At 36.4% G+C, this 27,929-nt stretch overlaps 1 protein-coding gene across 2 annotated transcripts; it reads left to right on the plus strand.

Moving 5' to 3' along the window:
* The first annotated feature begins 1,615 nt into the window (after positions 1-1,615).
* Positions 1,616-27,288, plus strand: LOC131522341 (cingulin). Of its 2 annotated transcripts, XM_058747778.1 has the most exons (22): positions 1,616-1,796; positions 9,647-9,925; positions 11,552-11,987; positions 12,111-12,209; positions 14,249-14,349; positions 14,429-14,498; positions 17,161-17,276; positions 17,419-17,551; positions 17,839-18,051; positions 18,214-18,362; positions 19,272-19,392; positions 19,467-19,679; positions 19,758-19,979; positions 21,220-21,468; positions 21,582-21,752; positions 21,833-21,994; positions 22,082-22,171; positions 22,556-22,639; positions 22,801-22,919; positions 23,436-23,544; positions 23,639-23,802; positions 25,451-27,288. In XM_058747778.1, exons 2-22 carry the CDS (start codon positions 9,648-9,650, stop codon positions 25,590-25,592), a joined length of 3,441 nt encoding a protein of 1,146 aa, XP_058603761.1. In that variant the 5' UTR covers positions 1,616-1,796; position 9,647; the 3' UTR covers positions 25,593-27,288. The 2 variants fall into 2 exon arrangements, with proteins under 2 accessions (XP_058603761.1, XP_058603760.1); XM_058747777.1 differs by having other exon boundaries at positions 11,552-12,209.
* The last annotated feature ends 641 nt before the right edge of the window (positions 27,289-27,929 follow it).

Here is a 27,929-nt window from a genome sequence, read left to right on the forward strand (position 1 = left end):
TTTGTGCTGCAGCTGTGGGTGGGGGTGGTTTCTGTGACTCTGTGCAGGCAGCTACTGTTCCCCTAAATGGGAACTTTTCATTTCCTGGGCGCTACCCACCTGTAGATGCAAACCTATTTAATACTCTGGTGCTCAGTAAATACATTTTCAGTTTTTATCAAATGTTTCCATTTACTTGCACACTCTTTACTCCACTGAGTAGGCCATTTTACTCCAGTGAAGGTCAATTTCTGGTAAAGGCATATAAATAAATAAACTATTTGACATTTCCATCGTTGTACTCCAGGGGGTAGGCTAAACCAGTCAATTTCTGGTTAAGCAAGCAAATAAATAAATATACAACTATAATAAACAACTACCATTGTTGGCCACGAGATAAAGATCATTGAACACATGTTGCCCTAATAGCGGGGCATGTGGTCTCATGGAGTAAGTTGTCATATTGAAATCTGTAAATAATAGGCCTATCGACTTTTTAGCTTAATTTAAACAGTAAATGTGAAATAAAATATGTTAACAATAATAATTAAAAAGCAAGTAAAATGTAAGAAATATTTAAATATGATTTTGTACTTAATTGATAATTAATTAATTAAAAAACAAACAAACTATAAACTCCTACAGGCTGAAAAATTAGGCCTATTGTGCAAGACACTACCGCAGAGGGGCAGCAGTTTACACCGGGTAACTGGCCTAAATCAGGCCCTAGTTGTAAGGGCAAACACATGGGCAATTTAAAGTTATTTATACTGCCTCCATCTAGTGGCTGATTAAAAACATTCATAATTCATTGATAAGACGTAAACATTAATTAACTAGCTTTAATTTAATTAATTAGACACAATACATTTGTCTGCTTGAAAACTAGATATTTTTGCATTACAAAGTTTTAAAATTGTCTAATTGGCACTGACTTTACTTACTTTACCTACCTACTGTATATGGTTATACACGCATTTCTATTTTGACATTGTTCTGAAAAGATAAATGCACTTAAAATACTGGAAGCTGAATACTTGATACTTTGCCCACACGTGACTAGTGGCGGTAATTACCACAGTAAAGAGAGTAACAGTATTTTTAAGTGTTTATGAACTCTGTCAGTCATCTCAGTTCATCGTGGAACGTCTTGTAAAATTTATTGAAAAGCATCTGAACCAGTTTTTCCAGTTATAGAAAACGATCAAAGGAAAATGAAATCCAGATGCCTGAATTACAAGACAGTAGACCTACACACAGGACACTCATCGGCGGACCAACTAACTAGTATAACCAGTTGCACTCAGATTCTGCACTATGTTTGATTGTAGGCTACACTGCAGTGCTTGACTGTAGTTTGTATGATGCGCATTTCTCCATTCTCATTTTAATGCATTTTATTTACAAAACCGGATATTTTTATGATACACAATTCTTTATGATACACAAACTTTCCTGTCTTTAAATCAAATTTACATTTCACTTCTCCACAGACAAACAAGTTCCAGATTTAATTGTGATTGACACATAAACTCACCAATAACCGAAACAGAAATGGTTTCACGCGTTCCACCCACGACACCACTATCAGCCAATGAGATTATCCTCACGCGTAAAGTGGGCGGAGCATGTGGTATCGGTCTGAAAGGTAACAGGTTGTCTTTAGCAAATGTTTTCCCTTGGGATTATTAGTTAGAGCTGTCACATTTAAAGAGACCTTCTTTACTTTTACGCGACTAGTTCTCATGAAGGAGAACCACAGGAGGAAACAGAGGAACATTCAGCAGAGTGAAATATAAACTTTGCCTTAACATCAGGTACGTTAAATGTTATTTTTGTCTCGCTAAACCTGTTAGCCTGCGACTAGAAATTGATTCTAAATTGTTTGTCGAGCAGATACTCCAACTCCTTCTCGAGCTCAACTTTCTTCCACTGGGAGTGACACTTGTTTCGCTCGCATACTGTGCGGAGGTTTAGTTGTATTTTGTCTTTTTATTAAGTGGTCTTCTCTGAAGATGGATTAAAGTCTGGCCAAAGGATTATTGTGTAGCCCGCGTAATGACAGTATTTTCCATTAGTTTAAGCTGAAAATGAGCGCTTCGCCCCGAGAGACTTACTAACCCATTGAGTTTCGCACATAGCGCAGGTGCATCGCCAGGTGAACACCTGCGCTTCTCGCTTTGGGAACAAACTCGAGAGAGAAAGGCTCGACGTGGCAAACAATCCCGCTTTAACAGTGTTGTGATTGTTTACCTCCTCACCACAGCCCCGAGAGTCCGCTAAACATTTAAAGTCTTGTTTGAATAGCTCAGTTTTCATTCAAATGAAGAACGAGTTTGTGTCGAACATGCCGTGAGCGATCAGGTTACTTTGTCAGGTAGGCTGTCAAACGAGTGCTGTTTAAAGGGGCTATTAAACAACAACCAACTTTTAAGTAAATTAAAGTGCTGATGTTGGTTAGGCCTATATTTGATACATAGCTCGTTTGGAGCTCCGTGGTCATGTTATCCAGACGTCAAGACCTTTAGAGATTTGAAACCAGTGACTCAGTGCAGAAGAATTTTATAGGCCTGGGTTGAGCAGTGCCACTCAAACTCTACAATATTACTCATTCTCAATCATTTAAATAGTTTCTTTACGACCTGTTTTTGTTTTATGTACCCCCCACCCCCACTCAGCTCCATTGCTAAGACTCAATATAGAAATGTTATTTTTCTCTATGTTGGATATAATTCAGTATAATTGTTGATATTATTAAAGTGGCCATTATTACAGTAATTTACTTTTAAAGTTAAGATGAAATGAATATTCATTCTATTTTCTAAGTGTATGTTATTTATCTTGTGGACACTTTTCACAGACTGTGACAAATTTCCCCTATTATTAACTTTGGATAATCTAGCAAAGGAAACTAACATAAAACACACAATTCAAACTAGTTAACACTGCTGCATGAGTGCTTCTCATACAATAGCTGAGGGCAAATTTGACATTTTTCTCACATTTAACCAATGTAATAAATTTCTGATTTTTTTCCCTCTTTTTGAAAGTAATAGAAATGCTAAAGTGGATTTTTTTTCTTTTGCTATTTGAGCAAATGAGAACGCAAAAAAAAAACATTTTTATAATTTTTGTTTACCAATCTTAAAGTTTACCCAACTATGACAACTTTTCTTTTTTTTATGTCATATTTTTGGTGAATTTGATCTGTAAAACCTGAAATGACAGATTTTTCTCAAGTGACATAGTCTAGGGACTTCTCCAATCATTGTAATGATTTTAATTAAACCCCACACTTACTAACAAAATTGACTGCCAGGTCGAATTCAGATCTGCCTCCATCCAATCAGCTGATGAATTGAACCAAGCCTCTGCCCTACTTTTTTTTTCTTTTTCGATATTCCGTTTCACTCAGATGCACATACAGATGAAAAGATCTGTCACTACTTTCATTGCCATTTTATTGCAACCATGAAAAACCATTCTGTGGGCGAAAAATTTACTAAGTAGCTTTTCCCTAATGATACACATGAGCTTTTGATTTTAACAACTCTTGTTAGAATTATGGAGTATTTGTATTTATATTTATTTGTTTTTTTACTCCTATGTTTAATAAAATCTTGGTGAAATGATAGATATCTCTTTCTGGTATGTCGGACTCCAGCCATTTAATTTGCTTAAACCCTGGTACTTTAAATGGAAAAACAGTTCTGTGGGTGAAAAACCTACTCACCAAGTAGCTCCCCCCTAATGATACACACAAACTTTTGATTTTCATATGTTTTGATGATTCTGGCTGCAAACATGGAGTAATCTCCCAGAGAAATACCTAATAGCACATGTATTAATATGAAATCCTATAAAGTAGTAATTTATGTTTTATAGGTTTTAAGCAAAATCTTTCCAACTACCCCCTTGAACCCACTAAAGTATACTCAGCGGTGCACATATCCTGGTTGGAAATCTTTGGAATTAATTAAAAGCTTACTTTTCATTTGAATCATTGTTTGCACATATTAGACCATAATGTATTGTTCTTGCATCTCCCATATCACACTGGCATCTTGGTTATTGACCTATGACTACTTTGTGCTGAGCCATAGACAAACATAACTTATTACATATGAGATGTTAATTCTCTAGTGTGATTCACAGCTGAGAGTCATAACTAGCTTCGGTTTTTCTAAGCTGAAAAACTTGGAGTCATGAGCACATCATATGCGGGTATTAGGCTAGATAAGGTTTCTAAGTATATTGTGTGGGTTTCTGGAAGTACAATTTGTTTTTGGCAACAATGAAGCCTGTTTTAGTCATGCCGGTGAAATCCATTTGACACACAAGAAGAAATTCTTGTTTGTCTATGATTGAAACAAGAAGAGTGACTGAAGTTCAGGGAGGGAGGGGGGCAAGAAAGGAAAGAGATTGAGAGGGAGTTTGGCAGGAGACAAAGAATGTAAAGGGGAGTCAAGCACTAATGGAGGGATACCAAGACGGCATGAAAGCTTACGATAGGCTACATTTTCTCAGATGCTTTCTCACAGCAACTTGAGTGCTTAATTTGTAGAGTAATCTAGATGAACTCTATATCTCACCTCTGTCAGGTAAATCACCCCAGAGGTTTGTCCTTCTCAAATTAATGGAAACTATCAGAGATTCAGGTTGTGTTTCCCATCAGACTGCCATTACTGTCATAGTTGTAATATACACCACTGGTTGATTTCAAAAGTGTTACTGAAGTATGCTGAGAGGTTGTTGTTCAAAACCTAAAAGACTCTGGGAATGCTAAGCATGCTTGTTCTCTACCTCCTGTGTTAAGTGAATTCTGACCTGAAAAAAAGGTGACTGAAGTCATATTTTATATTGATATGAAGTCTGATGCAGTGCATGTCTGAGCAAAATTAAACATGCTCTGATGCACTGATTGTAGTCGCAATGATTTGGTTTGTAATAGTCAGCGGAGACAATACAAACTACACTGACTGCACAGACGTCTCCTGAATCCTACTGCCTCAGTTCCCTGCTAATTCTATTAGACGTTCCACATCTGAGAGCTCGGCAGTCCCGATTCAATTTCAGATTGGAGAATTCAATTTGATGGGTGATCAAGAGGTTGCAGACTCTGAGCTGTGGACAGGTGTCCCTGGAGGATCTGGTGTGAGGGTGTTTCCTTTTTTTTTCCTTTTTTTTTTTTTTTTTTTAGAAACATGGTTCATTAAGACCTGCTAATTGGACTGTTTGTTGTTGCATCATCTCCCTGAGCAGGTGAAATGAGACGTGGAAAGTACAGTATGTGTCTGTCCTAATGTGTAAGTGTATAATATTCTGTTATTTTGACATGTTTCTATGAATGGGCTAAATCTTGGCTGTGAATGTGTACAAGTAAGACGGTCAATAATAGTCTAGATTTGAGTTATATCTAACTATATCTATGTTTTTTTTTTTTTTTTTGGATTGTGATAAATACTTGGAAATTAGTTGGGAACAGATGCTTTTGTTTTGGTAAGTTATCATCACATTATTAGGGCTCAATTATGGTCTGTTCACATCAGGAAAGATAACTATAATTTTAGCATCTATACCAATGAATGATGATATAGTTCTGTTTATTATAAGCCAGTTATGTTGTCTACCATCTTAAATGCTCAAGCTGTTTAAAGTCAGGTGGATTCTGATTGGCTGTCAATGTTTTAATAGTTCATCACCTGGGAAAAAAATGTTCTGAATGTGATTCCATCGATATTGTTCCTCTGTGTCGTTAGCGTTGTGGTTGTGTGGACTATTCTCAGAAATTATAACGATTACTAAAACTTTATAATTAATGGTACGTGTAGAGAACCATTAGTTGTCGTGCATATAAACTGTTTTATGTGGATATTGGGACATAATAGGCTAGCAACCAAATGTTACGTTGCAAATATGAAACCATTTGTATTCACCCTTCACCTTCATAAAGGATTGTGGGGTAAATGTTGTTATTCGCATATTTATGAATTTATTATAATATTTAAAATAGTTTAGATTGGCTACAGCACATGAAAATGCAGCTGCTTGTCCATTTTTAAAAACAGAAGTAATATTATACTTTCAAATGTGTTTGCTGCCATTGTTCAACATTTTCATCTGATTTCCTAATGTATGAAAGCTGAATAGGACTGGGGAAGCTGAAAGTTTTTGCAACTGTACACAATCCATGAATGTATAATGAGACCAGCATTGTTTAGTTTATGATCGGTTCTCAGTTGCTAAACAACTCACTGTGACCTTCTTGCACACCATTGTTTCACATTGTATATCTTTTGTCATTTGCTTTTCAGAAGTTTTTCTGACTCTGGAGTTGCAGGGTTAAAGTGTTAACCCTCAAGTTTATTAGGATATAGGAGAGAATGGATAGAATGAGATGGGATAGGTTCAGTGAGGATAATACTTTATTCATCTCTGGGAGGGAAATTGAGGCATTGCAGCAGACATACTGTAAAACATAGAATAGGAAAAAATAATTAAATAAATTAAAATTCAAAAATACAGCGAGAGGAAAGAAATAAGAAACATTGCTTCATTCAAAGTTAAAAGTGGAAGGTTAAATCTAGTGTTAAAAGCACTTAAGATGGGAAGAAGTCATCATGAAATCATCATAAGAGAAAATTATATAGCAGATATAATTAACAGTACTTTATTTTGAAGAGAGAAAAAACAATGGGTTGATTCATATTGTTTTGCCCTTAAAGCACAAATACTTCCTCCTAGAGTGGCTGAAATCAAGTGTTTTTGTTCAGGATAAGTAAACCCCTGCATACCACAGGCTATTGCCTATGAAGGGAACAGTGACATCTCTGATTTGGATCAGTGTATGTGAGCAGGAGAGAGCGAGTGTGATAGAGAAGCCAGTGTTCTCAGCATAGCTGCCCTTGTTTTCTGCCCCACTTCACTGCAATAATGGGAAGAGGGTCCTCGTACTCCCCCTCCGTCCCACTCACGGGCTCCCTCCATTCAGTCTATCAGATAATGCAGTGCTGAGAGGCTAAATGGTGCTCTGTTTGTCTGGCCGCTGACACACTGACACAGAGGAAATGGATCGCCGTAGACCGTGACCGAATTTTGGCTTTTTGTTTGACCAGATCCCTGTTATTATAAAAGAAATAATCTGACAGTCATCATGTGGATAATCAAAAGTGATTGAGGAGAGTTAAAGGGATAGTTCATATCTTTATTAATGAATTCTGTCATTAATTACTCACCCTCATGTTGCAGACCTGTAAGACCTTTGTTCATCTATTCTATAGAATGGAAATTCAGATATTTTTGAAAAATACTGTTTGGTTTTTTTGTGTGAGTCTATTTATTCTTTTAAATATGTAACTGGAATGTTACCTTGACCAACAGTTCAGGAGATTTTGAACTGTTTTTAAGAAAAATTATTTGTCGAATAAATTAAGCATGATGAAACATTCATTTTAGTTGAAATTGTTATAGATTATGTCTAGAGATTGCAGTGATACATGACATGGTGAAAAATGACTGAATGAATAATACTTAGGTTAGGTTAGGATGAATTTTAAAATTGTGCCCCCTAAAAGCACAACTAGCCCCCCTTAGTTACTGTGGTCTAGAACCGCCCCTGCTGCTATCAATAAAGAAGCACGTCCAGCTTTATAGTTCTTTTATGACGTTCAAAGTCTGTTGTCTAAGGCCGAAACTCCACCTATATGAGTGTGAGAGCTGGAATTTAATCATGAACACTGTAAAAGTACATAAATGCTGCTGAAGCTACAATAAACACAGATGATGAATGATTCCAAGAGAGGAAAATGATCAGTGAAGTGCTGCTTCTGCTTTCTCAGTACACTTGTGTAACCATCCACCTGTCTGTCCGTCTTTCTTCAGTCTCCTTTCAGTCATTGGCATGCACACGTCAGCCGTCTCAAACAGCTTTCTGGTGACAACACACATAATAGGCCCATTCTTTGTATTCACATTGCAGTAGTCATGAAGGCTCCTTTATATGTCTCACACAGTAAATATGTCTCTTAACACGGTCTTACTCAGCTCAGGCTGAATATTTGTTTTAACCAGACATTTGGTCCCTTTAACAAAAGCTGTAGGTTTATTGTGAACAGGAGTTGCTTAGTGCTCTTCCCATGATTCAGTAATGGGAGCGAATGTCCCCGATACTGGTTTATCATGCATTTTATTACACTGGATTCTTCATCACTTATGTAAGAGAAGCAGTACTGATCAGACTGAATGTGTTTGTATTTTGCAGTCTGTTTAGTGTATTGCAGAGCTGATTTGTTTTGTTTTGTTACTGAAGAGGATGACTAATGTGAGAGTAACAGACAGAAAGAGAAACGGTAAAGATGTACCAGTGTCTGAGAATGCACTTTGTTCCTCTGTCACACCCTTTATGCTATAATCTGTTCCTTGTTGAGATACTTTCATTCCATCACACCAGACACACCTTCATTTTTCTACTCCATTACTGTACATCACGAGTAATGCTGGAGCTTCCCTGGGTTTTGAGAAATTTTTTTAATGAAAAGTGATGTTTAGGATGGAAAGTCAATGGAATGTCTACACCGTGAAAAACAAATGTGTGTGTGTGTGTGTGTGTTTAGGTTAATGAATAATGAAGGCCGTTGGGTCTTCTGTGCCAGGAATCAGAGGTAACCGGCAGCATGGAGTAGTGTGTGTAATTCAATCCTGCCTCGTTCGACTGTCTGTGTGTCTGTGTCTGTCTGTATCTCAATAGAGCACAACAGTAGGGTTCTGCTTGTAAAAATCCCATTCAAATTCTCCTTTAGAGAGTAACGTAGGCTAGACACATTGTCTACAAGAATGTTGAAGTCAATATGAAATTGAACCCATTTACTTTATTATTAATAATGCGTGTTGCTGATCTTATCGTGAATGATTCATTAGTGTACATTATAACAAAGAAAATAAATGTGTATCTTTATAATCTTTTATTAATATGTAATAACTTGCTCCACCTCTAAAATGACTATTCCTGTTTGTGGTTTCATTCTGGAGTGTAAAACCTGAAGATTAATATATTATGACAAATTATGTTAAAAAACTTATTTTAGTTTAGTAAAAATCATTTGTATACAAACAAAAATCATTTCTAGCATTTAAGCACAATTATTTAGGCCAGAAGGATTCAAGATCATGAAAAACTCAATAAATAAAAGCTTGTTTAATTGTCAAATAAGTAAAGTAGGATACTGCCCCCAAATCTGGCACAATATCCAACAATAAGAAAAGGGAATTCACCATGGTGTCTTGTTGAAGTAAAGTGCTTTTTTGGAGAAGAGGAGAGCAGTGTCCGTAGAGGGGGAAGTAACTTCAGATCAGGTTGTGCAGTAGAGTGTAATCTGAAGGACATCATATTGCTTCTGTCAGGGTCAGTATGAAGAAAAGGACATTCAGGGATGTGACAGGAAAAAAAATACTTTTTCATTTCTTTGTGCTGTTGTGATTCACCTCTGAGCTGGTTGCTTTGGTTGAAGGGTTAGAACTTTTTATTGAAGAATTTTCTGAAACTGAAGGAGAAAAAAATAGTTCTGGAACTCAAAAGGAGTATTTGATCTGTTTGAGGTCACTAGATGCTTCGAGCTGTTATATTTTGACTTTTTTTTTTTTTGTCTGTCTCTCTTTATCTCCCCTCTAGAATGTCTGCTCCTGTCTCAGGTAAGAAGCCCCCCGTGGACTATGGCGTACAGATTCGCTTTATAAATGACCTGCAGGACACCGGAGGGGGAGTGAGTGGGCAGCCTCGGAAAGAGCCATCAAAAAAGCCTCAGAAAAAGCCACCGTCTCGCTATGGAGTGGCAGTGAGGGTGCAGGGCATCGGTGGGCAGCCCTACGTTGTACTGAAAGAGGGAGAAAAAGGAGATTCATATGGAGTACAGCTGAGAACCCAACCACCTGCTTACAGCAGCCTGCCTAGGTATGCTCCACGTCATTTTTTAAAGAAATTAAAAAAAATTTTGTAGTGCTGTCCAACGATTAATCACATCTAAAAAGTTTTTGTTTATATAATATATGTGTGTGTACTGTGTATATTTATTATGTATATATAAATACACACACGCATGTATATATTTAAGAAAAATGTTACATTTATATATTAAATATATTTATATATGATACACTGTAAAAAAAAAAATCCGTAAAATTTACGGTAAAAAAACGGCAGCTGTGGTTGCTGGAACTGTACTGTAAAAAATACGGTAGCAACACTTTAGGTTTTAACTTAAATTTACAGTTAAATCCCGTAATTTCATTAACTGATATAATATTAATATACCAACCTATTGAAGTACTGAAATCTGTTTTGTACCTTTGAAATACACTAACCACCAAATGCAAGTGGTGATGAGAAAGTCACAAGATGAACCAAAGCCCATCACAAGCAGCTTTTAAATAATAACATGTATAGAAAGGGCACGGTGTCATTCACACAAACACTAAACACCATCATGGTGAGACTCATTAAACTGAAATTTGCAATAAACATTAATTTAACAACATTAGATGTAACATACAACCCTAATAAACATAACTGATAAGAAAAAACATCAAATTCAAAAGAAATTTGAAATGCAACGCTGGGAATTCTGGGAACATCAATTTGCGTTTTTTTCCCCTGTAAATTTTACATTCTTTTTCACTTCCAAAAACGGTATTTCACCGTAAAATTGTCTGAAATGTCTATTACAGTTTATCACCGTATATATTAGGGGAACTTACCGTTAACCATTTAACAGGTTTTTCCTGTAGCATTTTGACAGTTTTTTACTGTTAAAATTAAGGTAAAATATACACGCGTAAATACATGTAAATATTTTCAAAATATATGCTGTATGTGTGTGTCTTTATATATACATAATAAACATACACAGTACACACACATATATTATGTAAACAAAAACTTTTATTTTGGATGCGATTAATCACGATTAATCATTTGACAGCACTATTTTTTTATTTATTATTATCTTAAAACCACCTCATCTAAATACCTGTGCTTAAAATGAATGTTAAAAATATTTCTTGCCTATATATATATATATGAATATCTTTACTAAAATTAGCGATTGGTTGCAAAATTAAATAATTAATTACACATTTTTCTGTAATTAATTGTGATTTGATTGCATATTAATATCATATATTTATATTGTCATAATTTTACATTGAATTTCCAAATTAATGTAGAAATATAAGTATCGTATATTTTTTTTTTAATGTGTGTTTAATTGCATCTTTTTACCAAGTGGCCTGTTATTAATGAACGCCAGTATCATTGATACCAATATTGCTACTGATGTCTCTATTAAATTAATTTTCCTCCATTTTAGCCATTAATTATAGCCATTCAACATTTACAGTATAATTGAATGCCATTATTTTTAACATTTGAAAATAGTGAACTTAAAATCTTCATAAAATATAAATTGTATATGCAAAAACTATATAAATTGAGTATAGATTAATCTTTATTTAAGCTAGGAAAGAATGTTTAATCTGTATCTTTGAGTTTTGTAATTCTCTAATTGTGTCTGTTTGTTAGGAGGAGAGAGGATGGGGTAATCCAGGGGCCGTATTTCTCGTCTGGAGATAACAGCCCCCTGCGTCGAGCTCAATCTCATGGCTCCCTGTTGGATAGAGAAAACGGCAGCGAAGACTTCACAGATCAACTCCGACGTCCGCTAGGAGATGGACGCTCTGGTAGCTACGGAAACCTGGATGGAGGTATTGGTATGGGAGCAGAGAGGGAGCTACCCAGAGAAAGGATGGAGAGAAATCAGTGGGGTGGATCCTACCAGACAGGGCTGAATGGCACTTTGGGAAGAGGGAGAGCTGGAGACAGTCACTACACCTCATCAGAATCAGCCGAAATATCTCCATACAACCAGCACGCTCCCAGCCAATCAGCTCCCAACTCCATCCGTCAGACGCCTGCCCACAGACTCGCCAACAGGTTTGATGGGAGCTCTGCAGCACAGGCAGGTAACACTGGGACCAACACAAAGGGGCGCTATCCCATCCCAAATGCAGACAACAGACCCACCTCAACCTCACCATTACCTGCTCCTTCTCTCATCATAAACACAAACTCTTCCCCGCAGTCTTCCTCACCTGCTTCTGCCTACAGCAGCCTGGGCCGCGGCTCAAGTTCTGTCGCCAGGGTCACGGCTGTCTCTTCATCTGCTTCAGTTGATGGACATGTGAGTGATGGGTTAAATAAACTGAGGTTTGCAGTATTAAAAGTATGCACTACTCTTTGTGTTTAACATTAATTTAGAAATTAATAACAAGTACTGAACCTGTGGGGAACAAATCATTTCTCTTCTTTTTGACATCCATACCATGTATTCTTAACAGTCTCTTACATGTAGGTTTGTTTTCATAGAAATATTGTCTAGGGCAACTTTCTCTGTTTCTAGCTAGTTCTGCATTCACATAAAATCTCCTTAGTTTTGCCTCATCTGTCATGTGTTCACTGGCTTTGTTTACATGCAACCAGATAATCATTAGAAGAAAGATAGATTGATTGATTGAACACCACAATCTGTCATCATCTAATCAATCTAAGTCTTACAAATGTTTATTTTTGTCTTCTGTCCTTCAAACTGGTCAGTGGAGTAAACTGAATATTTACTAAATATTTGTTAAGAATGCTTTTCTGATAGACATGTCAGTTTTCTTTTGAGTTGTGTTAAGGCAAAAACTACTATTATGCTTGTGGTAGCTCCGGTGACGTTATGTTTTTGGTGACTTTCTCAGCTTTTGAATGCGGCGACTGGGCACTACGTGCTTAAGTTTTGCTCTGAATACATGTAGTGTACATGTAAATGAATATGCAAATCGGATTGCAAAGTTGATAACTTCAGAATCTGAAATCGGATTGGAATGATTCCAACTGATTAAAATTAGTGCATGCAAACATCCCTTCTGAGGCTTTGTTCCAAAATCTAGTGAACTGCTTTGCTGTCTACATAGAGTAGGCCGCTGTCATTGCTGTCTTATTTAGACTGAGTTCCTCTGATGAACAAGTGGAGGCTCAACTCCCAGTTGCTTCCAATAGATTTTGGTGTTAGCAAGTTAACATTGTTTCTCTAAGCATAAAACTACATAATAAACAAATGTTGGGTAAAATAGTAATTTTTTTAAATGAATTTAAACTTAATATTTAAGTAAATAAAAAATTAATTTAATTAATTAACTTTTAAATTAAATTATTAAATTGTGTTAATATTATTCCTGTAGCTCAAAAAATAAACTGTGTACATGCATGTATTTAATTTTTTTTATTTTCTATTTATTTATTTATTTATTTAATGAAATATATATTTTAAGTGACACTTCTCAACTCATTCTTGTTTACTTGGGATTGCATTTTTTTCTTTGTGAAGAATGCATGCCAAAAAGGGATCTGCTCTTTGGAACACCCTTTGCATTTGGACCATTTTGGACATTTGCATGTGCACCTCTGATGCTTTAAAGTTTAAAGGGACAGTTTACCCAAAAATTTAAATTAATTACTTACCCTCATGTTGTTCCAAACCTGTAAGACATTCGTTCATCTTCAGAACACAAATTAAGATAGTTTTGATGAAATCTGAAGGCTTTCTTACCCTGCATAGACAGCAACGCAACTGACACGTTCAAGGCCCAGAAAGGTAGTAAGGACATCATTAAAATAGTCCATGTGACATTAGTGGTTCAAATTTAATTTGCAGCTTGTTTGCAAGCAGAGGAATGCACACATACGTTGCGGTACTGTTGTGAACGTGTCGAAGTCTGACTCGGAAGAGAAGAAATTGCTGAATAAAGTTATTTGTGTTGTTATCTTTGCGCACAAAAAAATATTCTCGTAGCTTCATAAAATTACAGTTGAACCACTGATGTCACATGGACTGTTTTAACGATGTCCTTACTATCTTTCTGGGCCTTGAATGTGGTAGTTGCATTGCTGTCTAAATGCATCCCTTCAAAATGCTGTCAGAGTTTTGGAAGAGTGTCATTTGAGTAGGTTACAGTAAAGCTATTCATCAACCTGATACTCTATTCTCTCTGGCATTGAATGTCATTTAGCTTGATTTAGCTTGTTGGTGTCCGCTGACAGAGTGCACACTTATGTTACTACTCAGATGTATCAGTTGTAGCCCACTCTTTAGACTGTTTAAGAAATGTTACTTTGTTGTTTTTCACATATTCTATGTGGGTTGTATTTGATGCTTAATAAACTGTTATCTCCATTTAGGTAACTCCTGACCTTTTGATGGACCAGGGCCAAAGTTCAGGGTCAGAGTTCTCAACTGAAGATCAGATACAGCAGATAATCTACGATGTTCTACGTCAGGGGTAAACCATTGTTCTGATGCATAACAGCAAAATATACAGAGTAGCATTTAGTAACATTTTGTGTCTCCTAATTCTTCAGGAATACAGAGGGAGATGCTGTCATTAAGCACAGAGTTCGAGTCATCTGTAATAAAATTCAAGGACTGAAGGTACAGTCTGTCACATTTTGAAGCATTGCTTCACTTTAATTTTCAAACATAAAACAAATATCAACACCTGATCATGTAACAAAAAATGAAAGACTTGTGATTCAGGTGCTTCTACTAGTATGACACAACCAGTTCAGCTTTTCAGGTGAAAAGAAGCACAGTGTGTGACCGTACAAACAAAAAAGACACAATGTCACAATGTTCTGTTCAGGTTTTAATATTAAATTATTTATTTTATGAGAGGTGGTTCAGGTGTACTAAATCAGAGACTGTTATTATGTAATGTCCTGCCCTTCAGTTATAAGAGCCAGTAGGTGTTTTTGATATTGCTTGTTTATTTACTTATATGCACTTTTACTGTGCTTTGAACTAAAGAATCAAAATGTATGATAGAATTGCTGATTTCATTGGTGATTTGAGCTGTTATTAAGGCATAATCTTGACAGACAGTTTAGAATATTGCCATCCTTCCTCATTCAAGTACATAAAAGATGTACTTGTATTATCTGCTTAGAAAATTGCAGCCCGGGGTGTTACCAAGATAGCCACAGAGTGATCCGACTGTGACTAAACCCAGCTGCAAATAAATCTGCCATTTTTAAAAAGCTGTTATAAACAAGTGTCCGCAGTGTGAGATGATTTACTCTAGTGATAAAATCACCCGGTCTAGCTGTGGAGGTAGGCTCAGTTGGCACTGTATTCAGTGCGCAGACAGGCATTGCTAAAATGGGCATTACATTTGATGGCTTTTTAGGTGTTGGCATCTCTTTCTAAGCTATAATGAATTGGCAGCGGATCCCACCTCACTTACAACAGCTGAGCTCATTTTAGAGTGAAAGGAGGAAGGAATGTTTACCTTCACTACACAAAAGCTCATTAATTATACAATGTAAAAAAGATCCTGCATAGATCAATCTAAAGTAATACAATTATATAAAATTAAAAATGCTAATAAGTTACCATCAGAAATTCAAAAGTTAAACAGATACTGAAAAAAATCCTGTAATACCTTGTCATGCTTATATTTGAACATTGTTAGTAAACCATGATGTACTGTATAAGTTTGCAATGCAAGTCATAAGCGTTACTCTCTGAGGCAAACAGTGGGCCATTTAGCTTCTGTGTAATTATCTGAGAAGACCTAGATGCCTGATGAATGCATCTGGGTTTTGCTGCCAGGAGCAAGTTAACATCCTTGGCGATTTTTCTGAGTACCTGAGCTGAAGTTATGAGACTTTTAAAACTGGTGCAGCAAATTGAAAAAAGCCTTGAAAAGACCTTGAAGTTATACTGTTAAAGGCATCAAAAAACCTGCATACTGTGCTAAATGTTGATGGAGGTATTTTATATTGAAGGTGATTCAATGTAATGTTGGTTTAATAGCTTGTGGTTTATTTGATAATATATTATCAAGCGACCATTCAGAAGTTTGTTGTCTGTAATATAGAATACATTTTTTAATTTATTTTATTTTTTAAAGCAATTAATTCACAGTTCAGCAAAGTGACAGTAAATACATTTAATATTGATTTCTATTTTAAAATAAATAGTTCTTTTGAATGCTCTATTTGAACTTTCTATTTGTTTAATGATTAAGCAGCAATAATTTCGACATTGATGATAATAAGAAATTATTTTTTGAGCACCAAATCAGTATATTAAAATGATTTCCGTTGACGTGTAAAACTAAAGATTGGAGAAATGACTGATGAAAACAGCTTTGGCGTCACAGGAATAAATTATATTTTAAAATATATTAAAATAGAAAACAGTTATTTTAAAATGTGATATTACAGTTTTAACAGTTTTTTTAACCAAATAAATGCAGCTTTGGTGAGCATAAGAGACTTCTTTCAAAAACATTAAACAAATCTTACTAACCACAAACTTTTGAACAGTAGTGTGTGTATGTGTAGTATTATTATAATCATTCTTTGTCTTCAATGCTGAGCTTTTGGGAATAATTTAAAACTCTCATATGTACTTGTTTGCTTTATAGGCAAGGACTGCATTGTTTCTTTCTGAGAGCAATTACTTAGTATAGTGATCTTTAGACAGGATTAAATCCTCAAGCCTATTACTGTATGTCTCAGCAGGGGTAGCAAACCACTAATTACTACTGTCTTCTAAATACTGTCATAGAGGTGGACTTGGATTATAGTGTTTTGAGCTAATTGGAGCATAATCTGGTAATGCCTTGTTTACATGAAAAGCTGTTTGACGCACAGTTATATACAGTACAGTTCTTCTCTACGTTTACCGCAAGATGTTTTTATTTAGTTCTGTCCTAATGAAGTTATAATTTGTACTGTATTGTATTTTATTATTTTTTTACATTTTATGTTAACTATTATAAAAAGCAACCATTCAGCAATCAAAGTAATAATTATAAAGTTATAATTTAGTACTGTCAATATAACTTACACAACGGTTCAAGCCCCCAGCGTGCCCTGCATATTTGAGTTCTTCCCCACAGTGACTATCACAAATGACTGCAAGCAGTTGATGCTTGAGGCAACACATGATAAAATGTGAAACACAAATACAACTAAATAAAATTATGATCTTTTTTTATGAAGTGTTAAATATTCTTAAACTTACGAGAAAAGGGGTATGTATACTTAAGATCATAGGTGTATAACCGTTGCCCCTCGGGTTTCAGGTGAACAGATCTGATGACTCCTTGAAGGAGGAGCTTGAGGAATGTCTGGATGAAAATGTACAGCTGCAGGAACAGCTGGGACGGAAGAATACAGAGCTGCACCAAACACATTCAGAGTAAGACAAACACAAATACCTTTGTCACTATTGTGTGTTTACCAACATGGACATTCACACGTCTGTGGTGAGAATGATATAAAATCTGCAAAATAATGTATAGTTAAATTAGGTTTTATCTGTTTACTCATCTCTCTCTCAGGCTAACTCAGTTACGAATGGACAGAGAGAATGCAGAATCTCATGTTAGAGAGCTGGAGGATCAGCTGGCAGGACTACAGGAGGAGCTGAGGAGAGAGACAGACAACAAAGCTCAGGCTGACACTATGCACATGGTGATCATACACAGACACACACACACACACATGCACACACTCTTTAGACTGAGATTAAAAAGGTCACAAATGCAACAAAAATTATTTATAATGACAAAACACCTCATTGCTGTTTTTGACAGGTGAAAGTGTTCTTAAACCTGTGAAAACCCTTAAAATATTTCATTCACACATACTGTACTGCACATATTAGGCTGCTGACAAAAACTGTAAATTACTAGTAGTAAAATGTTATTGCTGTGCTGGTATTGAGATTATTAAAAAAATTATGATTTGTTTGTGTACAGGAGTTGTTGGCAGTGAGAGGTGAGTTGGCCGAAGCTACAGCACTGTGTCAGAAGCAGGAGGACATTCTGAGGCAGAGAGAGAGGGAGCTGACTGCTCTAAAGGGGGCACTGAAAGATGAGGTCTCCACACATGACAAGGAGATAGAGGCTCTCAGAGAGCAGTACAGCAAAGACATGGAGCGACTACGAGCAAGCATGGAGCAGGTTTCACAGGTACACACCCAACACTATACAGGAAATTAAATGGGACCCAAGATAGAACCCTGCTGAACACCTGTTATTATGCAATTTAGAAAGAAATTATTCAACTCGCAGTACTTTGCATAGGAATCATGTTGCACATATGCATGGCGTGATTATCTCTCTGTACCTCAGTCTCAGGCAAGTATTGAAGCCGAGCGTCACCGTGTGAACTCTACAGTAAGGTCTCTTCAGCAGCAATTGGAGGAGAGCAGAGATGAGGGAAACCACTGGAGAGAGCAGTTTCAGTCCAGCAGAGAAGAGCTACGCAACACCAAACAAGAGTGAGTCACACTTACACAAGTTAGTTTAGGTATACAGTTTAATTAGTTTTGCATTACACTTATTTCTGTAATTTTTTTTTTAATGTGTATTTGTCTCTCCTTTTTCGTTGTATGCATTTTGTTGGGGCAGTGGACAACGGGTTCAACCCAAAGCAGAGTGAGAGACACTCTCAGATTAGCTGAGAGAAAATTGTAGATTTCTCTGTAGATGTGTGATTGAACCTATTAGTATTTGTAAGTCTGACTTGTAGTCTAAGATTCCACAACTATATTTTTAAACAAATGATTTGATGATTTAATAAGTTATTGAATGCTTTGTTTTTGTTTTTTGTTTTTTTTGTGTACTAAATCAAAATTTTAAAACACAAAATCCTTACTGAATTTAAAAGAACTAGTTTTAACATGACTAAACATTACAGAAAATTGTGATACCTTCTGTAAAACAACTCTAATTACTTCATCACTAGTTCATCATCACAAATACTCTGCATCAAGAAATAAAATCCTGCTGCTTGTTTTTTTTTTTCTCAGAAAAGATTCTGCTAATCTACAAACTTAAATACACCAAAGTAATTTTTTCCATCTCTGAATGGCCTGTCTGTTACACAGCAAGATGGTTGCATTCATTGAGACAAAGTCCAATAAAAAATGCACATAAGCAACATTACTTTCACATTATGGATCTTGGATCTAGGATCTTGACACTAAATCAATAGTTCGTCCACCCAAATTAACATAATCAGGAAATATTAGGAGTTCAATCACATTACAATAAGTTCTCATTTAGGACATTTTAATAGCTGCTATGCACAGCAGACTGTATACATATTTGTTATTAAACACTTACGGTTTAGCTACTTTGTGTTTTGCATATGGTGTTTGTATTATATGTGTATATATGTGTGTTAGGTTACTCCAGGCTCGTATGGAGAAAGAGGAGTCTGAGGAGGAGCTGAAAGATCTGCAGGAGAAAATCAACACAATGAAACAACAGATACCAGATCCCAAACAGACCCAGACAGTCTGCCAGGTATATACACGCTCTTATGAATGTTAAATTAATAAAAGTTTTCAAGACTTAAAATACTCATTGTATTTTTATAGGAACTTGAGCATTGTCGTGCTGACCTACAGAAGGCCCTGGCAGATATGGATAAATTAAGAACAGATCTTGACAAGAAGACAATGGAAATTGTGTTATTAAAGAAGAGCAAACAGGAGCTTGAAGCAGAGCAGAAATATGAGATTGACAGATTGAGGGACCAGTCACGTAGAGATAAAGAAGAGCTGACTAAAGCTCATGAGAGGGCCAAACAGGTACTGTACAGTATTACGGCATCAAAGCAGGAACCATCCGTTTTTGTTGTACTTACGATTTTTATTTACATCCGGCAGCTAGCAGAACCTTCATTGGTGGAGGCCCTGCGCAAGGAGTTGAGTGACATGCAAGAAGAGGTGGGCCAACTGCGCAGTCAGCTGCTCTCAACTGAAGAAGAGCTGCAGGCAGAGAGAGACAAACTCAGCTCTGCTCAAACCCAAGTAAACAATCTGACACATGAGCACAAGGAACTTGAGGAAACCAATGCACGTATGAAGGAGAGAATCATTCGCCTGGAGGTTAGGATCAGGATTAACATAATTATGTAATGATGCACCTTATTTCCCTCTCATTAAACTACAATAAAAGTGTGTGTAAGTGCATTGGTTTGAGAGTGTGGGGTGGTTAAGTGCTTACGGTCAGCTGCATTTTAAAATATGTAATGGATGCAAAAGATGTCTGGGGTTTTGGGGCTTAAGGTGGAGGTTGGCAGCACATTACACTAGAGGGGAACAGAGAGGGTGAAGGTTTTGGAAAGAAAGATGCTGCTCAGTGAGCTTAAAGGATTAGTTCACTTCAAGAAAAAAAAAAAATCCTTATAATTTATTCACCCCCATGTCATCCAAGATGTTCATAACTTTCTTTCTTCAGTTGAAAAGTAATTAAGGTTTTTGAGGAAAACGTTCCAGGATTTTTCCCATATAGTGGATTTCAATGGGACCCAATGGGTTGAAGGTCCAAAATGCAGTTTCAGTGCAGCTTCAAAGGGCTCTACACGATCCCACGATCCCACAAATGCTGGTCTTGAACTTGCTCAACTTCATGCAATTTACTTAGTCATGTTGGAAAGGTAGTTGGACATAGGCGGAAGTACCGACCCAGTGCATCGAACATGCACAGAAAAGCAAACACCCTTTACAAAAAAAGGTAAAACAACGATGTTGGATGATTTTGAAGTTGGAGGAGAAAATGAGATGGAGTTTTTCGCTCTACCCTACTTTTTTAAACTGAAGTACACGGGCAAAGAACTAACTATTCGTGACCTTTCCAGTGTGATTAAGTAATGCGTGAAGTCACGTATGTGCATTGTAGAGTTAGTGAAAGACGGGCATTTGTACTTAAAGTATACAAATTTTTATTTTTAGAAAATGACAGAGTGTTTCGCTAGATAAGACTCTTATTCCTTGGCTGGGATTGTGTAGAGCCCTTTGAAGCTGCAATTTGGACCCTCAACCCATTGGCTCCCATTGAAGTCCACTATATGGAGAAAAATCCTGGAATATTTTCCTCAAAAACCTTAATCTCTTTTTGACTGAAGAAAGAAAGAAAGACATGAACATCTTGGATGACATTGGGTGAGTAAATTATCAGGAAATTTTTATTCCTGAAGTCAACTAATCTTTTGATGGTTGAAAAGTTACTTTTTTTATGATCCTTTCTGTCACTTTTGAGGTCACTAGCTGATGTCATGCATTCAAAAACAGACAGTTATCTGTTTGCTCTCTCTTTTTCTCTGACACATTATCTGTGTGTCTATAGTCTCAGCTGCAGGAGCGCACGTCTCAGAGTATTGAAGCCGAACAGGAGCAGCAGGAGGAGACCAGGAAACTTAGGCAGCAGCTGGAGGAGTCCAGACGTGAGAACTCCAGACTGGGCCTAGAGCGGGACGAGCTGGCCCATAATCTGGAAGAGAAGGAGAAGGACAGAGACACTGTCCGAAAGGAGAACGCACAGCTCGAGGACCAGAAGAGGCAGCAGGAGAGAGCAATAGACAAACTCAATAAAGAGGTATGTGTTCATTGACACACATTTGAATCTGGCATGCGACATTTTACTTTCTTGTCTGTTCTTATCTCTCTCTTGCTTCCTCACACCCCTTTTCCTCCGTTTCTGTATGTCAGATGGAGCGCTTGTCTGCAGCATCCCGTGAGGAGGTGCGACTCGTGCAGGCTCAGCTGGACGAACAGAAAGAGAAGTGGAGAAAAGAGCAGCAGGACTCACATAAAAACGCCAAAGAGAAGCTCAGTGAGCTGGAGAGAGCACAGAGCAGCATCCATTCCCTACAGGAAGAGGTGCAGCACTGGCCTCATAAAAATCTAAACATTTTTAATCCATCTACAATTTGTGGTCATACAATTTTGCTTGTTTTTAGTTGGCCCGTCAAAAGAAGGAGCTGTTCTCAAGTTATGAGGTTCGAGACAATGCTTTATTAGATAAAGAGATGCTCACCAACCGCCTCAAACATATGGAGAGTGAGATCGAGACACAGCGTACCACACAAAACGACCGCTCGCGGGAGATCCGCAGCTTGGAGGTGTGTTTCACCTTCACATCTGGTGTTTTAGTGAAATGGTGTAATGGTGATAGTGATGATGTGGTAACACTCTGTCTCCACCTGCAGGACAAAATCAAGCACCTGGAGCTTGAGTTGGATGAGGAAAAGAACAATGCAGAGATGCTGACAGAAAGAATCACCAGGAGCCGAGATCAGGTACGCTGCCATTCAAAAGTTTGGGGTTGGTAAGATTGTTTTAATTCTTAATTAAAATATCACTTATTCCTGTGATGGCAAAGCTGAATTTTCAGCAGTCATTACTTACCTCAAACTTCTGAAAAGTAGTGTATACACAGCTGTAATGCTGCCTTTGTTTACTAAATGCATTATGTACCATAATATGGCTAGTTGGTATAGTTCTATTAGTAGCAGCAAAGGGTAAATATTTCTTAGTAATGTTGTTATATTTTTGTATTGTAGTGCCCATAATTAGTCAATTAAAGTTACTTTCATTATCCTTGTGCCTCTACAAGATATTCAGGTCTGTGATCTGCTAAATGCTTTAATCAAAATGTGGGGGTAATTTTACGCTCTTTGTAGATTGAACAGCTGCGTGCAGAGCTCATGCAAGAACGATCCTCCAAACAAGACCTGGAGCTGGACAAAAATGCTCTGGAGAGACAGGTACGCCACATGACTATTGAACAGTACGGCAGATCTATCATACTGTATGCTGCATTCATCTTTGCCTGAGTTTCTTTGATAACAAAAATGATAAAAGTGTTTCTTTTTTAACTTTCATTCAAATTGGCCACAGGGTTTCATCTAATCTGCATCTCTTTCAGATAAAGGATTATAAATCTCGTGTAGCTGAGATGGAGGGCCAGTCACGTTCCTCTACTGGTGTGTCTCAGCTGGAGAGCAAAATCCAGGATGTCGAGGAACGACTACGTGCAGAGGAGAGGTAAATAAAAAAATAAAAAAAGAGAGGTCCTAATGAACTGTGGTTCTAAAACCACTACCATGAAGTGGCAGAAACAATTACATTACCCACAAAGCACTACAGAATGCTTGAGAAAAGCACTCTTCTTTAATTGAAAGCACTTTATGCTGCTAGACACAGACTGTAGACAATGCAGGCCAAGAAGCAGTTCACGAAAACTACTGCTTCTACTTTAAAACTACTACTAATTTCGGATGCTTATTTTTTATAAAATAACGCTGGGGGAATTGTCAGTAGATTTATTTGCCTGATTAGATTTTGCTCTGCCAATATTTTCACTGGCTTCACCAAAAAATGTTTTAACATTTTTTTGTAGCTATGTATTTGTATATGCACCAGAATAATAAACAATTCCACTGGAAAAAAAATGAAATTCTCAAAAAGAAAATCGACAACATCACCTGAACAATAAGAAAAATTGCAGTATATGTCAAGTTAAGGAAGTTCTGAGGTTCAATAATATTGTTGTTATTACAGAGAGAAGAACTCAGTCCTGTCCTCTCAGCGACGATTGGAGAGGAAACTAAAGGAGCTGAACATCACCCTGGATGAGGAGAGACATCAGCACACAGAACAGAAAGACCAGGTGAAGAATACACACGTTACATGTGCACATATAGAGCAGTGTGTGTGAGAGACCCGTGAGTGTTTGTGTGTTTAATGCATGTGTTCTTCTTCAGCTGACTCTGCGTGTGAAGGCTCTGAAGAGGCAGGTGGATGAAGGAGAGGCCGAGGCGGAGCGGCTGGAGGGATTGAGGAGGAAGGCCATCAGAGACATGGAGGAGATGCAGGAACAGAAGGAGGTGCTGCAGTCCAGAGTCACGGCACTAGAGAATGAGCTCAAGTAAGTGTGTTTGACTGAGAGAAGAAAATGGTGGAGTATGTACTGTTTTTCATATAAATAAGCTTTTTGTTTATAAAGAGCAGTTATGGCTAGTTTGCTGTTTTGGTGTGTTTGGTTCAGTGTGAAGAGGCCAATAAAGCAAACCAAAACCGCAGGAGCTGAGTGAAGGAATAACTTGTGACACATCAGTTATCCTTTACATTTGTGTCTAGAAGTTCATTTTATCCATCGAAAACATGAGGCATTTCTTGAGGGTTCAGAAGATTATTTAAAACAAGGCAAAAATTGAAACAAAAAATGTGTGTTCCAAATAATTTATGACACTCCCATATTTGTCAAAAATGCCACAAACACAAAACATTGCAATAATTTTTTATGGAGCAGTTAAATCAGTGTGCGGGCATTACTTTTGTATTTTACTTCCATATTTGCCCACAGTCATATGACATTAACTTTAACATGAAAATTTAAATGGCTTCTACACAGTGTTCAGAATAATATTGCTATTTTTCATATTATTTCTATTAATAATGATAATATATTTATTAAAAATATTTTCATCCGGTGGCCCACTTGGAAGTTTGCTTGAGGCCCCCCTAGTGTGCTACGACTCCCTGGTTGAGACCACTCAAATAATAGTAAAAATAAAATGAAGGAAAATAATGTCAAGGCTAAAAAACTGCATGTATATAATAGGGGTGTAACGGTACACAAACATGGCTGTTTGGTACATACCTCGGTTTTGACGTCATGGTTCGGTATGGTTTCAGTACAGCATGAGAAAAACACTAAACAACAATGGTTTACTTGAACTAATTGCTCTTTCTTACAAATTTCTTAGGGGTAAAAATCTACCTCAGCTTATGGTCTCTAAACTATAGTGAGTCCTTTTGCTTCACTATAAGGTTATATTTAACAACAGAGCGCAAACTTAAATTCAATTACTATTTATTTTTAACTATAACAATCAACACTCAAATTTAAAACATTTGTGTGTAAACATGTAAATTGCACATAATGCAGTTTTTAAATGAACTTCTAAGTTATACAATTTCAATGTGTTGTTGAAATATAATAATTTACACAGTGGCTATCATAACTTGTTTCAAAAGATTTGTTTAAACATACATTAAACAATTAAGACATCACTACCAAGTAAAGTGAAATATAATTAAGTATATAGTCTAATATTTCACAAAATGCTCTTAACTAGACTTAATTTCTCTAGCAAATAACAAGCTATAGACACTGCTAACTTGCCTGAGGTAGGAAATGCTACGTGACATTTTGTTTACAAGCTGTTTTAATGACGTCTTTAAACGGTTGAAACACTAATTGAGCGATTACGTGAGAGGTGAAATGTTCATTCATGTTTACTTTGCATTAAAACTAGTAGTAAAGAGGAAGGGATGATTGCTGCCGTTAGAACTGAGCGATCTGTCAAATCACATCAAAGAGCACTAAAATGGCATTTTTTTTGGCCAAATTTCCTGAAAAAAACGAAAGACCCTCCTGGAAATTTTCACTACGAATACATGTACCGTTACACCCATAAATAACGTTTAATAATTACACAAGAATTTGTTAAAAGAGTTTTAGATTTTTTCTTAGACACTACTGTTAAATAGTATTGTTTTTTTCTCCTCAGGAGGAAGATCCAGCAGGCCCGACAGTCAGCTCTGGAGTCTTCAGTGCTCAGCTCTGATGATGATGACGATGATGGATTGTATGATCATTCCAGCATAACCTCCATCCTCACCGAGAGCAACCTACAGACCAGTTCCTGCTGAAGACCGAGAGAGGAATCTGGAATTCCTCTTCATTGATGCTGCATTCCTGGACACACAATAACTTCAGTCCTGCTCTAAAATTCACACTCGGCTGTAACTGCTACAGCACCATAGTTATAAATCAGATTGCACAATCTGTAAAACAGGACGACAGCTTTTCGCACACTTTGAGACACCTGACATTTTCACTGTCAGTGAGTCAAATAGATTTCAGACGTGGCTTTATTTATCTAGACATCAGTTCCACCTTAGAGATTTTTTTATGAGAAAAGCCTTAATGATCCCTTTAGTATAAAACAAAAGACCTTTTTAGAGAAGATCAGTTCAGAGTTGAAGCCGTTTAGAAACTGAATTTCACCTCAGCTCAAATTAGCAAAGACTTTTTTTTTTTTTAGTTTAAGTAATTAGGGATTAATAGAAGAAATAAGAACTTTTGAATAAAGTGAATTAACAGAGATGGAGGGAAAGAACCAGGATTTAATTTTGTTTTAAGGGTACTGTGACCGATTATGAGCACTGATGATTTCATTAGGAGTGTGTTAAGAGAGGCTGATGGGAGATGAAGGATATCGGGTATTAGAAGAAGAAATGAACACAGCAGAGAATATTTTTCCAAAAATCCAGTTAGCAGAGAGAGAGAGAGAGAGAGAGAGTAGTCATCTGAATGGGGGAAGAAAAGAATAAAAAGTATACATCACTATAATGTAGTATAGCAATACAAAGAGAAATACAGATAATAAACATGCATCTAAACAGATCCAAGAGAATAGATGAGAAAGAGGAAAATCAAGTTTTAGTGTGAAGAAAGAGATTATATTTCATTCACTGTTTAGACTCAACTCTTCTTGTTTCTTTATGTTTACAGAGTAAGGTACGAGTGGATCTGCACTACACAGTGATGCTAAAATACAATTTATAACAACATAATCACAATAAGGACATTTAACATTTCAGGCATTACTACTATTTCCGTACAAATGCTGAACTTAAAAAATGAGATTCAAGTTCAGTGCTGATGTACCTGTAGCAAATGTAATTTAGCATTATAATACAGCAGAGCGTTTCTAAATCAACTGCACTGTGAAATTCTGTCTTTTCTGTTATGCAATTATTGTATATTTTTTTTTTTAGGTGAAAGCACAACTAGTCTTTCTGTTTCCACCAAAATTGTTAATCGTTAACCGACAGGCTAAAAGACAAATCAGTGTTTGTTCATTCCTGATGTTAAAACAATGAAAATGATTATTAGTGATTAATGATTTTCTTTATTTTGTTAGTTTACCAGCACATGATCTACTGTTTTTTACTCCAATGTATAATATTGAAGCAAATGTTATAAAAAGTAGCTGAAATAACTGATATTTTCTATCATAGTCGTCTCATAATCCTCTAGCAGACACATTAACTCATTTTTTGATACCAAGCTGCCTATTCTCGTCTATATCTACAGGACTTTATCAACGCACAGCATCTGATTCATGTGAATGGTACACCATTACAATGCCTTGTAAATATAATAATAATTTTTTTGTAATTGTTCTTGTTCCAAAGTAAATGAGAATGATTTATGTACATGTATTTTGTATTTATTTGTAATAGAATTTGCATTAAGCACTGATCAAATCAAAGGTTTGTATTTTTCTGTAAGCAAAACCTTTTCTATCAGAAATAAATTCAGTAATTTAGTAGTTCCTCTCCATTGTGTTTTTATGGTGTACTTGTATTTTTTTGTAGATATTGTAGCTGATGTGTCTCATGGACATATGGTACAACAGCAGCAGTACTACACCAAACAATTCAAAGTTTTTATCTTTAATTATGTTGAATATATTATATTGTTTTTGATAATAAAATCATGTAGCTAGTTGATTTGGTGATTTGAAATGTGCAAAATTGTATGTCTCTTGCATTTTACCCAGAGTTTACATAACAGTTTTATGAATGTAAAAGGTCTTGTGGCTTGAGCTCATATTCAGTTGTTTTGCAGTGAGCTACTTGAAACGTCATGTGATGTGATGTAATGAGGTGTTTTAGTCTTCATATTTCCATCTTCTAAATATTCTAACAGCAGCTTTCTAATATAAGGCCTCTACATGAGCACAGAAACAGACCATGTTTCCTACAGTACTTCCGCATTAAATTTACAATAACTGAAAACGACTCTGTGAAAGTGAAGTGGTGTGGCTGGTTCTCATATAGAGTTCAGCTGTGAGCATTTGTATATGATGAGGAGTTCTCAGTCTTCATGTTTCCTACTTCTATATCTTCTAATAGCAGCTTTATTTGAATGCAAAGGTAAGTGTAATTATAGAATTATATATATACAGTATTATAGAA

This window comes from Onychostoma macrolepis, chromosome 16 (assembly GCF_012432095.1).
Source record: "Onychostoma macrolepis isolate SWU-2019 chromosome 16, ASM1243209v1, whole genome shotgun sequence".
NCBI classification, from domain to species: domain Eukaryota; kingdom Metazoa; phylum Chordata; class Actinopteri; order Cypriniformes; family Cyprinidae; genus Onychostoma; species Onychostoma macrolepis.